General features: G+C 46.9%; 1 protein-coding gene across 1 annotated transcript in view; it reads right to left on the reverse strand.

Annotated features, from left to right (window-relative positions):
• Positions 1–14,324, reverse strand: part of LOC110489662 (vascular endothelial growth factor receptor 1) — a 69,009-nt gene extending 54,685 nt beyond the window's left edge. The window contains exons 1-4 of the mRNA XM_036943824.2: positions 13,716–14,324; positions 6,763–6,868; positions 5,891–6,102; positions 3,366–3,490 (exon numbers count right to left, since the gene is read on the reverse strand). Of these exons, the coding sequence (XP_036799719.2) occupies positions 3,366–3,490; positions 5,891–6,102; positions 6,763–6,868; positions 13,716–13,773 (501 nt within the window). The 5' untranslated portion in view covers positions 13,774–14,324. The remainder of the gene's footprint in view (positions 1–3,365; positions 3,491–5,890; positions 6,103–6,762; positions 6,869–13,715) is intronic.

Consider the following 14,324-nt stretch of genomic DNA (forward strand, 5'->3'; position numbering starts at 1 on the left):
CACACACACACACACACACACACACACACACACAGAAGCATATACAAATTGCACTTCATTGCACTTATCTACACTCTCACACTCACTCACCACTCAGGCACCAACACTCACAAACACATCCTCACACTTTCACACACATCCGCAGACTGACACAAACAAACAGACACGCACACTCCAAGGCAGAACGGTTGCCAAGATAAGAACAATGATCTGTCCTAGGAGAAACAAGCGCCCTGTGACTTGTGTACAGATGGGAGTGTTGATGGAGAAACAGAGAGAAGTGTATTGTTCTAAGAGGTAGTCAGGAGTGCCAGTAGTGGAAATAGCTAGGTACTTGACAAACACTATATTGTTGCCTTTCCTTGTTTGACAAGACACTGACTAGCTGTCTGAAGCAGAATCAGGCAGCCACTAAGTGGATGTGAGAGTTATTGACATTGTGAAGTTGAGGTGGAGAATGTGACTTGATTTTGGCAGCCACAATGCTTTGATCAGTTGGGCCGGGCGGCCAGCTCTAGGAAGAGTGTTGGTGGTTCCAAACTTCTTGCATTTAAGAATGATGGAGGCCACTCTGTGCTTGGGGACCTTCAATGCTGCAGACATTTTTTGGTAACCTTCCCTAAATCTGTGCCCTGACACAATCCTGTCTCGTCGCTCTACGGACAATTCCTTCGACCTCATGGCTTGGTATTTGCTCTAACTGAGCTCAATTTCAAGTCTCATAGCAAAGGGTCTGAATCCCCTTTTCTATAATATTTCTAAAAACCTGTTTCTGCTTCGTCATTATGGGGTATTGGTTGTAGATTGATGAGGAAAAACATTTATTTAAATAATTTTAGAACAAGGCTGTAATGTAACAAAATGTGGAAAAGGTCTGAATAGCTTCTGAATGCACTGTAGAGGGGAGCTGTTTTTCTTGCTCTGATGCTTTCTCTGGTAATATAGTTTCAGCAGAGAGGAAGAGGCTAAGCGAGATGGCTCACTCTTGCCAAATTCTGTCCAGTGTAAGCCCAATGTGTTTCTATGGGAGTAATATGCAGACCTAAGCTTCTCGCCTGCCTTCCCGCCTTTGGGACAAAGAATCCCATTGTTAGGTCGGAGACATGAGCATCTCGTCATTACATACAGATCTCTGGTTTCAGTCTCTTGCGAATTGGAAAGGAAAGTTGGCGGGTGCACTGTGCACTGTTAGAATGCATTGCCCTAAAGGAAATTGATGTTTTGCCAAAATGATATAATTACTCTTGTCTAAATAAAATAATTCAGAATACTTCACCAGGGAGCATGACTTAGGCAGTAGAACGGCCTTACTGAAGAGCTCCGTGACTTTCAACGTGGCACCGTCATAGGATGCCACCCTTCCAACAAGTCAGTTTGTCACATTTCTGCCCTGCTGGAGCTGCCCCGCTCAATTGTAAGTGCTGTTATTTCGAAGTGGAAACGTCTAGGAGCAACAATGTATCAGCCACAAAGTGGTAGGCCACACAAGCACACAGAATGGGACCGCCGAGTACTGAAGAAAAATCACTCGCTACCGCGTTCCAAACTGCCTCTGGAAGTAACGTCAGCAGAAAAACTGCAGTCGGGAGCTTTATGAAATGGGTTTCCATGGCCGAGCAGCCGCACACAAGCCTAAGATCACCATGAGCAATGCCAAGTGTTGGCTGGAGTGGTGTAAAGCTTGCAGCCATTGGATTCTGGAGCAGTGGAAACGCGTTCTCTGGAGTGATGATTCGCACTTCACCATCTGGCAGTCCGACAGACACATCTGGGTTTGGCGGATGCCAGGAGAACGCTACCTGCTTTAATGCATAGGGCCAACTGTAAAGTTTGATGGAGGAGGAATAATGGTCTGGGGCTGTTTTTCATGGTTCAGGCTAGGCCCCTTAGTTCTAGTGAAGATAAATCGTAACACTACAGCATACAATGACATTCTAGATGATTCCGTGCTTCCAACATTGTGGCAACAGTTTGGTCCCTTTCCTGTTTCAGCATGACATTGCCCCCGTGTACAAAGCGAGATCTATACAGAAATAGTTTGTCGCGATCGGTGTGGAAGAACTTGACTGGCCTGCACAGAGCCCTGACCTCAACCCCATCGAACACCTTTGGGATGAATTGGAACGCCGACTGCGAGCCAGGCCTAATCGCCCAACATCAGTGCCCGACCTCACTGATGCTCTTGTGGCTGAATGGAAGCAAGTTCCCGCGGCTATGTTCCAACATCAAGTGGAAAGCCTTCCCAGAAGAGTGGCTGTTATGGCAGCAATGCCCATGATGTTAGAAAGCAGGTGTCCACATACTTTTGGTCATATAGTGTATGTGTGAGGATAATGTGTCTTGAGAATCATTTAAAATGTTGAGACAAGAAGAAGAAGAGGAGGAAGGTGTGGCAAAGATATGATGCGTCTTTCTCCAGAACACATGTATATGTAGGAATGTGCTCATTTGGCAAAGTGTTATTTCTGATTGTCTTAACTCACCATGTACACCACTTATTTTTGCTCAAAAAAACAGACTTCGTTGGCTTGTGTAACATCCATTGCGAATGATTGTTCTAATACTTAGGAACAATCTTTCCAACACTCCCGGCCTCAATAATCACCAAGCCTCGGTGTGAAAGAGCAACATATCTGATGACCCCATATAGTCAGTGGAAATGTTATTTTAAAAAACAGCAGTCTGTCTAGAGCTCACTGGGTGGGAAACTCTGAGGGCCCAGAATAGGCTAGTTGATACAATGTTGCAGTTCACTAACAATAGCTCAAGACAGATAGAAAGGGAGGCAGACAGGTGGAGAAGAGAGATGATTGTGTTTGAAAGAAGCAGAATTTTCATCAGGTCATTTTCTACTGTTTTTATTTGTCAGCTTTACTTAGTTGAGATGGAAGTTACAGGCCTACTGCTGCATTGGCCTATAGGCTGTCTCGGAGTTCTATGAGCTCATTTCTTTAGCCAATGGATCACAGTGTATCAATGTGTTCATGTGGCAGAGGCTGCTGCTCTCACCTCAGTTCAATTTTAACTGACATTTTTATCATTTTATTGCAGATTTTTATGATTAACCACGTGACAATGACTGAGAAAATAAAATGTTATTTTTGAAATTAAACTGTTCCACAAAAATGTGCATATAAAAGATGGGTAGAAATGGTAGGATAAATTGGAAGCTTCCTCAAACTTGAAACTCATCAGCTGCCTATGGTCTTTACTATTGCACCTATTAAAACGAATTGTGAACGCAAGCGGGTCTGCTGTCGGGCCTGGTGTGTGTGTGTGTGTGTGTGTGTGTGTGTGTGTGTGTGTGTGTGTGTGTGTGTGTGTGTCATAGAATCTGATTGGGCACTAGGGTGAAGGGAACTCACCTTGACCAATGAGACAGTGGCGTCAGGGTTGGTGACCCTACAGGGGAAGACCAGAGGCTGGCTCTCCTTCATATACACAACGTCTGGACTGTTATTCTGCTCCTCCACAAATGGCCGCTGTCTGTCTGAAACCACAACACCGAGGTTAGGGATAGGAACACACGAGCATGGACACACACAGACACAAGTGTCACAGACACACACAGACATATGTCACAGAAACACACACACACCATCATGTGTGCATACTCATGTACGCATGCACGTACGCATGCAAGCGTACCATCATAATCACATATTGTATAGATGGCTATTCAGTAGAAAACAATCAACAATAAGCACATAGATACAAACACACAAACACTCACCCATACTAAATACCGTTCAGAAAACAGTGATCTGGAGTCAACAATAAACACACACAGATTGTTTAGAGGTAATCAAAATGCCTGTGTTCCTTCCAGATACATTGCGATTCTTTCCCTGTGCTCTAATATCCCTGTGCCATTGAAAGATGTGGGCGGGTGGAGCTCACCTCATTGTTTGTCAGCTACTGTACTGTGCTATTCAAGGAAAGCATAATCTCTGAACATTTGAACAAAAGTACCCCAAGGACTAGTGGCCTGGACCGCAGGGCTTCCTCCTGCTGCTTTGATTTCATATAAAGGAGCTGGTGAGGGGGCAAGAGGGACTGGAGGGTGAGCAGAGTGGGGCAGGAGGGACCGGAGGGTGAGCAGAGTGGGGCAGGAGGGACCGGAGGGTGAGAGCAGAGTGGGGCAAGAGGGACTGGAGGGTGAGCAGAGTGGGGCAGGAGGGGCAGGAGGATGAGAGCAGAGTGGGGCAAGAGGGACTGGAGGGTGAGCAGAGTGGGGCAGGAGGGGCAGGAGGATGAGAGCAGAGTGAGGCAAGAGGGACCGGAGGGTGAGCAGAGTGGGGCAGGAGGATGAGAGCAGAGTGGGGCAGGAGGGGCAGGAGTGTGAGAGAAGAATGAGGCAGGAGGGTGAGAGAAGAGTGGGGCAGGAGGGGAAGAAAGGGCTGGAGGGTGAGAGCAGAGAGGGCGATGGAGTTGGACGCCTAATGGATGTAGTAGCTGGAGCGATTGATGGACCCCAGGGGTCTTGTTGGCCAAACAGTAGCCCTACCCTGTGACCTGGGCTCCTCTCACTCCTTTGGCCCCTGGCCCAGCTCCATGCTGCCCCAGTGGCCCAACTCAGGACAGGGAAGGGCAGAGAGGGGCAGACAGGGCTCTCAATGTGCCTCCTTTGCCCTTGGATGGTCCTGAATCCTGAATGGCCTTCGTCCTCTTTCACTTCCCTTACCCTCCCACCTTCCAGTCCCGCCACCTTGTACAGACTGCCCCCCCTACCTCCCCTGCCATAGACTTCCAGCCTCCCTTCCACCTCTACCAGCCCCCTGCGGCTCTTCTCCCGTCCCCCAGCACAGGATGCTGTGAGCAGGGCTGAGGGGAACAGATAAGCCTGGTGCCCTGGGAAACTCTGCCCAAACCTGAGCCTTTCAGCAGCTGGGCTATTCCTGGCCCCGAGGTAGCATGTAAATGAAAGTAAAAATGTTTTATATATAGACCTGGTAGAGGGAGAGGGAGGCTAAGAAAAGAGACTGGCTAGGGGGGAGAAACTGTGCCAGAGTCATTACAAAGGATGTGTTGTTGGGACAAACAGTGTTTAGATATAATTGTCTCTCTGACATTGGTCTGTATTTAGCACCCACTACATCCTGTTTAACCTGAACCATTAAACAATGAGACAGCGCGAGAAAGAGACTGACTGACCACTCAATTAGAGAAAGAGGGGGGAGACTGACTGACCACTCCATTAGAGAAAGAGGGGGGAGACTGACTGACCACTCCATTATAGAGAGAGGGGAGGGAGGGGGGAGACTGACTGACCACTGCATTAGAGAGAGAGGGGGAGGGAGGGGGGAGACTGACTGACCACTGCATTAGAGAGAGAGGGGGAGGGAAGGGGAGACTGACTGACCACTGCATTAGAGAGAGAGGGGGAGGGAGGGGGGAGACTGACTGACCACTGCATTAGAGAGAGAGGAGGGGGGAGACTGACTGACCACTCCATTAGAGAGAGAGGGGGAGGGAGGGGGGAGACTGACTGACCACTACATTAGAGAGAGAGGGGGAGGGAAGGGGAGACTGACTGACCACTCCATTAGAGAGAGAGGGGGAGGGAGACTGACCACTCCATTAGAGAGAGAGGGGGAGGTAGGGGGAGACTGACTGACCACTCCATTAGAGAGAGAGGGAGGAGGGAGGGGGAGACTGACTGACCACTCCATTAGAGAAAGGGGGGAGGGAGGGGGGAGACTGACTGACCACTCCATTAGAGAGAGAGGGGGGGGGGGGGGGAGACTGACTGACCACTCCATTAGAGAGAGAGGGGGAGGGAGGGGGAGACTGACCACTCCATTAGAGAGAGAAGGGGGAGTAAAAACACTTCAATGAGAGACTCCTGGAGTGAGTTGGTAGTTCTTAGATGCATCCTGACACGTCTTACCTGTGACATAGACATAGACAGCTCTCTGCCTGAGCGTCCGGTGGCTGTACCGACACCGGAACGATCCTGTGTGCTGGGCCTGGGCCGAGCTAAGCGTCAGTTGGCTGCAGTAATGCTGGCTCTGCCTACCACAACGAGAATCTTCCAATCGCATTCTCTCCTGATCTCTGGCCACACCTCCAGGGAATGCCCACGACAGCTCCCACCGACCCCTGATTGGTCAAAAGTAAAATGGCATGAAACATTCCATCTCTCTCATCTCACCTCAACTTCTGAAAAGCTGACCATAAAATGGTCCATATAAACAGGGGTGTCAAAGATACAGCCCGTGGACATGATCCGGCCCGAGAGCCCATTCAAACCGGCCTGCGAGGGGATTTAAAGTAAATCAAATAAAAATAATTGTTTTCTCTCAATCGACATTGAAATTACTAAAACTACATTGAAACTGTGTAGAAATTATAAAGGAGCTTCATTTACACTCTGTCCAGCTCACTAACAGTCATCTCAACCAATGCTAGACAGTCAGGGAGCACAATCTTTTGCAAAGAAATATAACCAATTTTGAGTGCGGTTCTACGGACCTCGGTGGAGACAGAATGCGGCCCATGGGGCAAAATGAGATTGACGCCCCTGATACAAAAACTAATCTGGACAGAATCCGTGTCACCTTAATTGGGGAGGATGGGCTCGTGGTAATAACTGGAGCGGAATCTGTGGAATGGTATCAAATACATGGAAACAATGTGTTTTGTTCCACTCCATTCCCTCCATTATGGACATAATAATAAGCTGTCCTCTTGCTGAGCCGTCCTCAGCAGCCTCCTGTCCATCACATTTGACCTGTAACCTTTCACTCCAGAGAGACTCACCTGCAGTGGATTGTCAGAGTCTGGTTGGCCTCCAGGACCAGCTGTCGACTCTTCACATCCAGAACAGGAGCACTGAACTTCCCCTTAGGCTCCCTCTCCACCTTACCTGCAGGGGGAGAGAACAGAGATGTCTTTTAGGCTGCAGGCCAGGCTGGCCCCCATACAGGGAGAGAGAACAGAGATGTCTTATAGGCTGCAGGCCAGGCTGGCCCCCATACTGGGAGAGAGAACAGAGATGTCTTATAGGCTGCAGGCCAGGCTGGCCCCCATACAGGGAGAGAGAACAGAGATGTCTTTTAGGCTGCAGGCCAGGCTGGCCCCCATACAGGGAGAGAGAACAGAGATGTCTTATAGGCTGCAGGCCAGGCTGGCCCCCATACTGGGAGAGAGAACAGAGATGTCTTATAGGCTGCAGGCCAGGCTGGCCCCCATACAGGGAGAGAGAACAGAGATGTCTTTTAGGCTGCAGGCCAGGCTGCCCCCCATACTGGGAGAGAGAACAGAGATGTCTTTTAGGCTGCAGGCCAGGCTGGCCCCCATACAGGGAGAGAGAACAGAGATGTCGTATAGGCTGCAGGCCAGGCTGCCCCCCATACAGGGAGAGAGAACAGAGATGTTGTATAGGCTGCAGGCCAGGCTGGCCCCCATACAGAGAGAGAGAACAGAGATTTCTTATAGGCTGCAGGCCAGGCTGGCCCCCATACAGAGAGAGAGAACAGAGATGTCTTATAGGCTGCAGGCCAGGCTGGCCCCCATACAGAGAGAGAGAGAACAGAGATGTTGTATAGGCTGCAGGCCAGGCTGGCCCCCATACAGAGAGAGAGAACAGAGATGTCTTATAGGCTGCAGGCCAGGCTGGCCCCCATACAGAGAGAGAGAGAACAGAGATGTTGTATAGGCTGCAGGCCAGGCTGGCCCCCATACAGAGAGAGAGAACAGAGATGTTGTATAGGCTGCAGGCCAGGCTGGCCCCCATACAGAGAGAGAGAACAGAGATGTTGTATAGGCTGCAGGCCAGGCTGGCCCCCATACAGAGAGAGAGAACAGAGATGTTGTATAGGCTGCAGGCCAGGCTGGCCCCAATACAGGGAGAGAGAACAGAGATGTCTTATAGGCTGCAGGCCGGGCTGGCCCCCATACAGGGAGAGAGAACAGAGATGTCTTTTAGGCTGCAGGCCAGGCTGGCCCCCATACAGAGAGAGAGAACAGAGATGTCTTATAGGCTGCAGGCCAGGCTGGCCCCCATACAGAGAGAGAGAACAGAGATGTTGTATAGGCTGCAGGCCAGGCTGGCCCCCATACAGAGAGAGAGAACAGAGATGTTGTATAGGCTGCAGGCCAGGCTGGCCCCCATACAGAGAGAGAGAACAGAGATGTTGTATAGGCTGCAGGCCAGGCTGGCCCCCATACAGAGAGAGAGAAAAGATATGTTGTATAGGCTGCAGGCCAGGCTGGCCCCCATACAGGGAGAGAGAACAGAGATGTTGTATAGGCTGCAGGCCAGGCTGGCCCCCATACAGAGAGAGAGAACAGAGATGTCTTATAGGCTGCAGGCCAGGCTGGCCCCCATACTGGGAGAGAGAACAGATATGTCTTATAGGCTGCAGGCCAGGCTGGCCCCCATACTGGGAGAGAGAACAGAGATGTCTTATAGGCTGCAGGCCAGGCTGCCCCCCATACAGGGAGAGAGAACAGAGATGTCTTATAGGCTGCAGGCCAGGCTGCCCCCCATACAGAGAGAGAGAACAGAGATGTCTTATAGGCTGCAGGCCTATAACAACACGCAGACATAATTTACAAATGAAGTATTTGTGTTTAGTGAGCCTTCCAGATCAGAGGCAGTAGGGATGACCAGGGATGTTCTCTTGATAAGTGTGTGAATTGGACCATTTTCCTGTCCTGCTAAGCATTTAAAATGTAACGAGTACTTGTGGGTGTCAGGTAAAATGTATGGAGTAAAAAATACATCATTTTCTTTAGGAATGTAGTGAAGTAAAAGTAAAAGTTGTCAAAAATAGAAATAGTAAAGTAAAGTACAGATACACCCCCAAAATACTTAAGTAGTACTTAAAATTATTTTTACTTCAGTACTTTACACCACTGTCCATATGTTGCTCAACAACTAGCAACTGATGTTATTGTGGTAGGAGATGACAATGACTGATATCTGAATCAGCTGTGCACAACGGTCAAAACTCTTTTGAAAAAACAACTGAGGATGAGATTCTTATGAAAGGTGTGTGCTGCATTCCAATACGACTGACCACCACAGTGCTGATGACAGCACCCAACTGATTACAACATAATGGGCACAACAAAACCACCACCACAAGCACCATTGACCAATACCACTGATCACTGTTACATTGCTGCCCACAGCTCTGATCCAGGGCGTTAGGGAATGAATGTGAACTAAAGCCCTGGACCAGAGCTATGCTGATGCCAAAAACCTGATCCAATAAACACTGTAGAACAATGCAGTAATTGACCACAAATCCGGGCGTTGACAGATCAACTGACAGTGTCATCACAGACACTCCCGTGCAGCAATACCACTGACCCTCGTCACCTCCTCGTTCCCATGCCAGTAAGACCACTTGAGGACCACAGTGGAAATGCGTGAGCACTAAGCAGTGTCACTGTTGTTTATCAAATAATATCAACACTCCACTTCATGGTAGCTGAGGTTAATGAATGAGAGATTAAGGGTGCTGTCCATCCACCCTTCCTTCCTCTCAGCCCAACGGGAAACTTCATTCACACAGACACGTCCTTGAATCAGCCCCAAAAAAACTAGTTCACACTGCATCCTATTGGAACAAACCCAAACCTAGTTCACACTGCATCCTATTGGAACAAACCCAAACCTAGTTCACACTGCATCCTATTGGAACAAACACAAACCTAGTTCACACTGCATCCTATTGGAACAAACACAAACCTAGTTCACACTGCATCCTATTGGAACAAACACAAACCTAGTTCACACTGCATCCTATTGGAACAAACACAAACCTAGTTCACACTGCATCCTATTGGAACAAACACAAATCTAGTTCACACTGCATCCTATTGGAACAAACACAAACCTAGTTCACACTGCATCCTACTGGAACAAACACAAACCTAGTTCACACTGCATCCTATTGGAACAAACACAAACCTAGTTCACACTGCATCCTATTGGAACAAACACAAACCTAGTTCACACTGCATCCTATTGGAACAAACACAAACCTAGTTCACACTGCATCCTATTGGAACAAACACAAACCTAGTTCACACTCAGTGGCGGTCAGTGCCATTTCAGATGAGGGAGGACAAAAAAATGTTTTATGAGCATGACCTTATTTCTATTACAGCATGTTGGATGACTGTCATTCATATTCCATTCACCCTGTTCAATGTAACAGAGATAGGTTTAGGCTATTACATGATACTCTAATTGTCCCTGTACCCATCATGAGGTTGCTACAACTTAGCCTATTAATGAAAGTTTACAGCAAAGGTGGACATGGACAGACAGTGACATTCAATAATGCCTTGCACACTCTTGTCTGAATCTAGCTGATCTAGGGTGTAATCATTAGTCCAACAGTTACAAACGACAGTTTCTATTGTAGAAATTCAGGTAGGTTTATCCCAGTTTGGATCTGTTTAAGAAAAGTTTTTCACCAGAATCGGCAGAATGAATACACAACTTGATCACGCGTAAACACAGTTCACAGTTTCATAGCAGCCACGTTGTGTTCCTTCTCGCATCTACGTTATGCGCGCTCCTCCTCTCACCTCTTCCATTCGCTTGTGGACTTCAATGCACAACACACCAGCTGTATGTGACCATGCGAAAAAAACGTTCCAAGTCAAACCTCTACACACAGCCTACATCGTTGTCACCATATTAGCTAAATTAACTTCATAGTCAGCATAGCTAATAGAACTAATATGTTAGTAAACCCGCTAATCATGCAGTAACATTACAGTCTACAGTCAGTAAGCAGTTACATCGTAGGGCCCCGGTGGCAATAAATTTGTAAAACCAAAAGCTTACCTTGACTTGGAAGAGTTCCACTGTTGTGTTGGATAGTCATAGCCAGCTAGCTAACATAACATCCATCTGTTTGAGCAGGGTGTATCAGTAGGCTAAACAAGCTAGCTGCATTTGCTAGCTAAGTAAGTATTGCTTCCCCTTTCTTTAGGAAGACATTTATTTGTTCAAAACTGTTCAGCTATTTTCTTTCTCTCTCTTTGAGTCAGCTACTCACCACATTTTATGCACTACAGTGCTAGCTAGCTGTAGCTTATGCTTTCAGTACTAGATTATTTATCTGGTCCTTTGATTGGGTGGACAACATGTCAGTTCATGCTGCAAGAGCTCTGATATGTTGGAGGACGTCCTCCAGAAGTTGTCATAATTACCGTGTAAGTCTATGGAAGGGGGTGAGAACCATGAGCCTCCTAAGTTTTGTATTGAAGTCAATGTACCCAGAGGAGGAAGAAAGCTAGCTGTCCTCTGGCTACACCATTGTGCTACCCTACAGAGTGCTGTTGAGTCTACTATAGAACTTCTTTGCAAAATAGTGTGTTTTAATCAATTATTTGGTGGCGTGATTGCATTTAGTATAGTTTTATCTAAAAATTATATATTTTTTAAGTTACTGAGGAGGATGTTCCTCCCCTTCCTCCTCTGAGGAGCCTCCAGTGTTCACACTGCATCCTATTGGAACAAACACAAATCTAGTTCACACTGATCTAGCGTGGTTTGTAATCAGAACTCGTCATAGTACAGCAGACTGGGTGTGACTTCCTAGGTCCTCCTGCTTTTGGTAAAGCCTTTCTTTAGGTCCTCCACGTCATAACCAGCATGTCAAGCATTCTCACTTCACCAAAATGAAACTTCACTTCAGTGTGCAAGTATGGTATCCTCTCTGTACTATCTTCCTGATCATACACATCACTATACTGAGACTGAATACTGACCTATCATTTTATCCCATCTGTGACCCTCCCATTACTATTATTCATTGTCATGGTTACCAGTGGATGTCCCCTTCAGCAGCTCTAGTTTTACTTACTCTGGTAGTTTCCTCTGTTTCCACTCTGAGTGACACACACACACACATACACACACGGAGAATCCTGCAGCAGAGTCTATATGTCGGTGTAAATAGTTTAAAGGAGGAAGGGAAGTCAAGTCTCTCTCAGCACAGGCCCAAGGGGCATTTCAACAGGCTGTAAAGTGGCCAGAACCCCCCTTCCCATGTTACTCAATACAGCTGGAGCTTTCATTCAACAAACCCTAGTGCCATTTCATACAAGTGGAGGATCAGTTGGAGTTCAAGGACATGTCTGTTTAGAACCCCAGAATGTGCCTGCAGGACAGGAGTAAGTTACCGAGCTGGATGTAGCCTAAGATTACAAAAGGAGAATTTTGTAATAATTTCCCCTCAAGTTTTCCCTCCAGTGTGCATGCTATTCTAATCATGTAAAACACAGAAATTATTTTACAAATCATGGCGACATTTGCATTTCATTGGAGGGACATAATAATGTTTGGCCTTCTATATCCTGTTTCCATGGTACAATGCATTCTTTTCAGGTCCTTATCAGACACGCACATCATAACACAGTAGTAAGACATAGAAACAGTATGGCAAATGCCATTGGTGTTTGCTCCGCTGGTATAAATGGGAAATATTTTTGATTGAATTGCAGTTTTGCCTAAACCAATACAGGGTCATATTTTTCTGTGTAATAAATGTAGGGCTATTGAATATGAAACAAGCAAGGATTGTTCCTCAACTTGTTTCATTGGTCTACAACAAAAGTGCAATGTTAGTAAACGACCAAATTAATAAAAAGTTAATTGATTTTGCTGACAATGTTTAACAATTAATTAAATGAATTAAGTAATTAATTACTCCAGTTTTATTATCTAACCCATTAAAAAAGCTTGCATTAAAACTAATACAACTAATTTTGCAACTAAAAGACTGTATGTAGAGGACAATTGTGACATTATATCAGGTTTGACATGACAAAAACACTCGTTCCATTTAGTAAAAAGTTGTTGAACAATAACCATATGCCCTGCGCTACCCTCATACTTTATGCACACAGGAGCCAGTTCACCCCAGTTTCCTCCCTGTCTGTTCAAGTCATAAACGCTGATTAGCGCCATTTCCTGCGCTCTAGAAAGTTTCCTAGTGCTGGTCATGACCCCGCACTCATTTATATTAGAACTTCCCTTTCACAAACTCATCAGCGTCAGGAAGTAACGCCCTGTGTGTGCCGATTCAACCCGGGCCAAAGCGCGCACAGAGAAGCGGATGCCAAGCCTGGCCACAGAGGTCCCCGTTATCCAAACAACTATCCCACAGGACAGGGCTTATCTACTAAACAACACTTAGCTGTAAAAGAACCGCACTTCATCAACCACCCCTGCCACACGACCACACTGGTTTCTCAATGGGCCGATAAACGAGACAGTAGACGGGAAAGCGTCAAAGAGCCTGGTCCTGTGGCCCCTTATGTTCAAAGCGCGGGATGTTGGGTAATCTGTCTGCCAAGTGCCAAGCGTTCGAAGAATGTTCCCCTGACGCCAATACTATCTTTTTACCGTGGCAGCACGCACGTCCCTCCTGATTATGTGGGAATCAATTTTACATGGTCTTGCACAATAGGACTACTAATAAAAGATGGCAAGTTGGCAATGTACGCGCATCAACTTCCTCGTGCGTCAAGCATTCAGGCAATAATTACGCATGATGCCTAATGTGTCCTGAACAAATTGACGAATAACTATTAATAATTGAACTTTTTTTAAACACATTCAATCATATAATTAAGGAATACTTTATGTGATTTGTCCATAAGCGACAGAGTGGGTGAGGGTCGCTCTACAGGCATCCATGAAGGGGCTAGTTGCATCAATCAGTGAACTCTCTACTCACCCTTTGCGAGCGCACTGCCAGCCAATCCACACAGAACCACGAAGATATAGCCAATCATGTTGTCCGTCTTCCCCGTCGCACTGAAGAAGAGGTATGTAAGAAGAAAAGTGTAACAGAGAGTTTAGTCCTTGTTCTCCAGAGAATCGAAAGCTACAGACAGCACACCACCAGTCCACTCCTCGCTGCTGCTTCGCATTGATTCTGACGAGTAGGACAGGTTTCCCGAGGAGAGGAGAGCAGAGCCGTGGGAGAACACGCTACAGGACACCACACATCAACTCCAGTAAAACGTTTTCCCATTGTGCTCTTGGGGATCGGTTTTATACAGTTCCCATAGCGACCGGATAACTGGCCTTCCAGTGACGTCCATCGACACACCCATGGCGCGTGAAAGCAGAGTCCCACGCCCGTACCCATTCTCACAGTCACTCTGGACTAATTAAAACAATGAAGACAACGTACTTATACGGAGACCCTGTTTGACCCACAAACACCAGACCATGACACGATTTACCCCAAAACATTGAGTAAGCAAAAGCACACCCAAGCAATTACGTGCGTAAATCTCAGTGCCTTCGGTGGCTGCTGGAGAGGTGGCAAGTAGACAAT

Source organism: Oncorhynchus mykiss, chromosome 15 (genome assembly GCF_057628025.1).
Source record: "Oncorhynchus mykiss isolate SJ-2025 chromosome 15, ASM5762802v1, whole genome shotgun sequence".
NCBI lineage: Eukaryota > Metazoa > Chordata > Actinopteri > Salmoniformes > Salmonidae > Oncorhynchus > Oncorhynchus mykiss.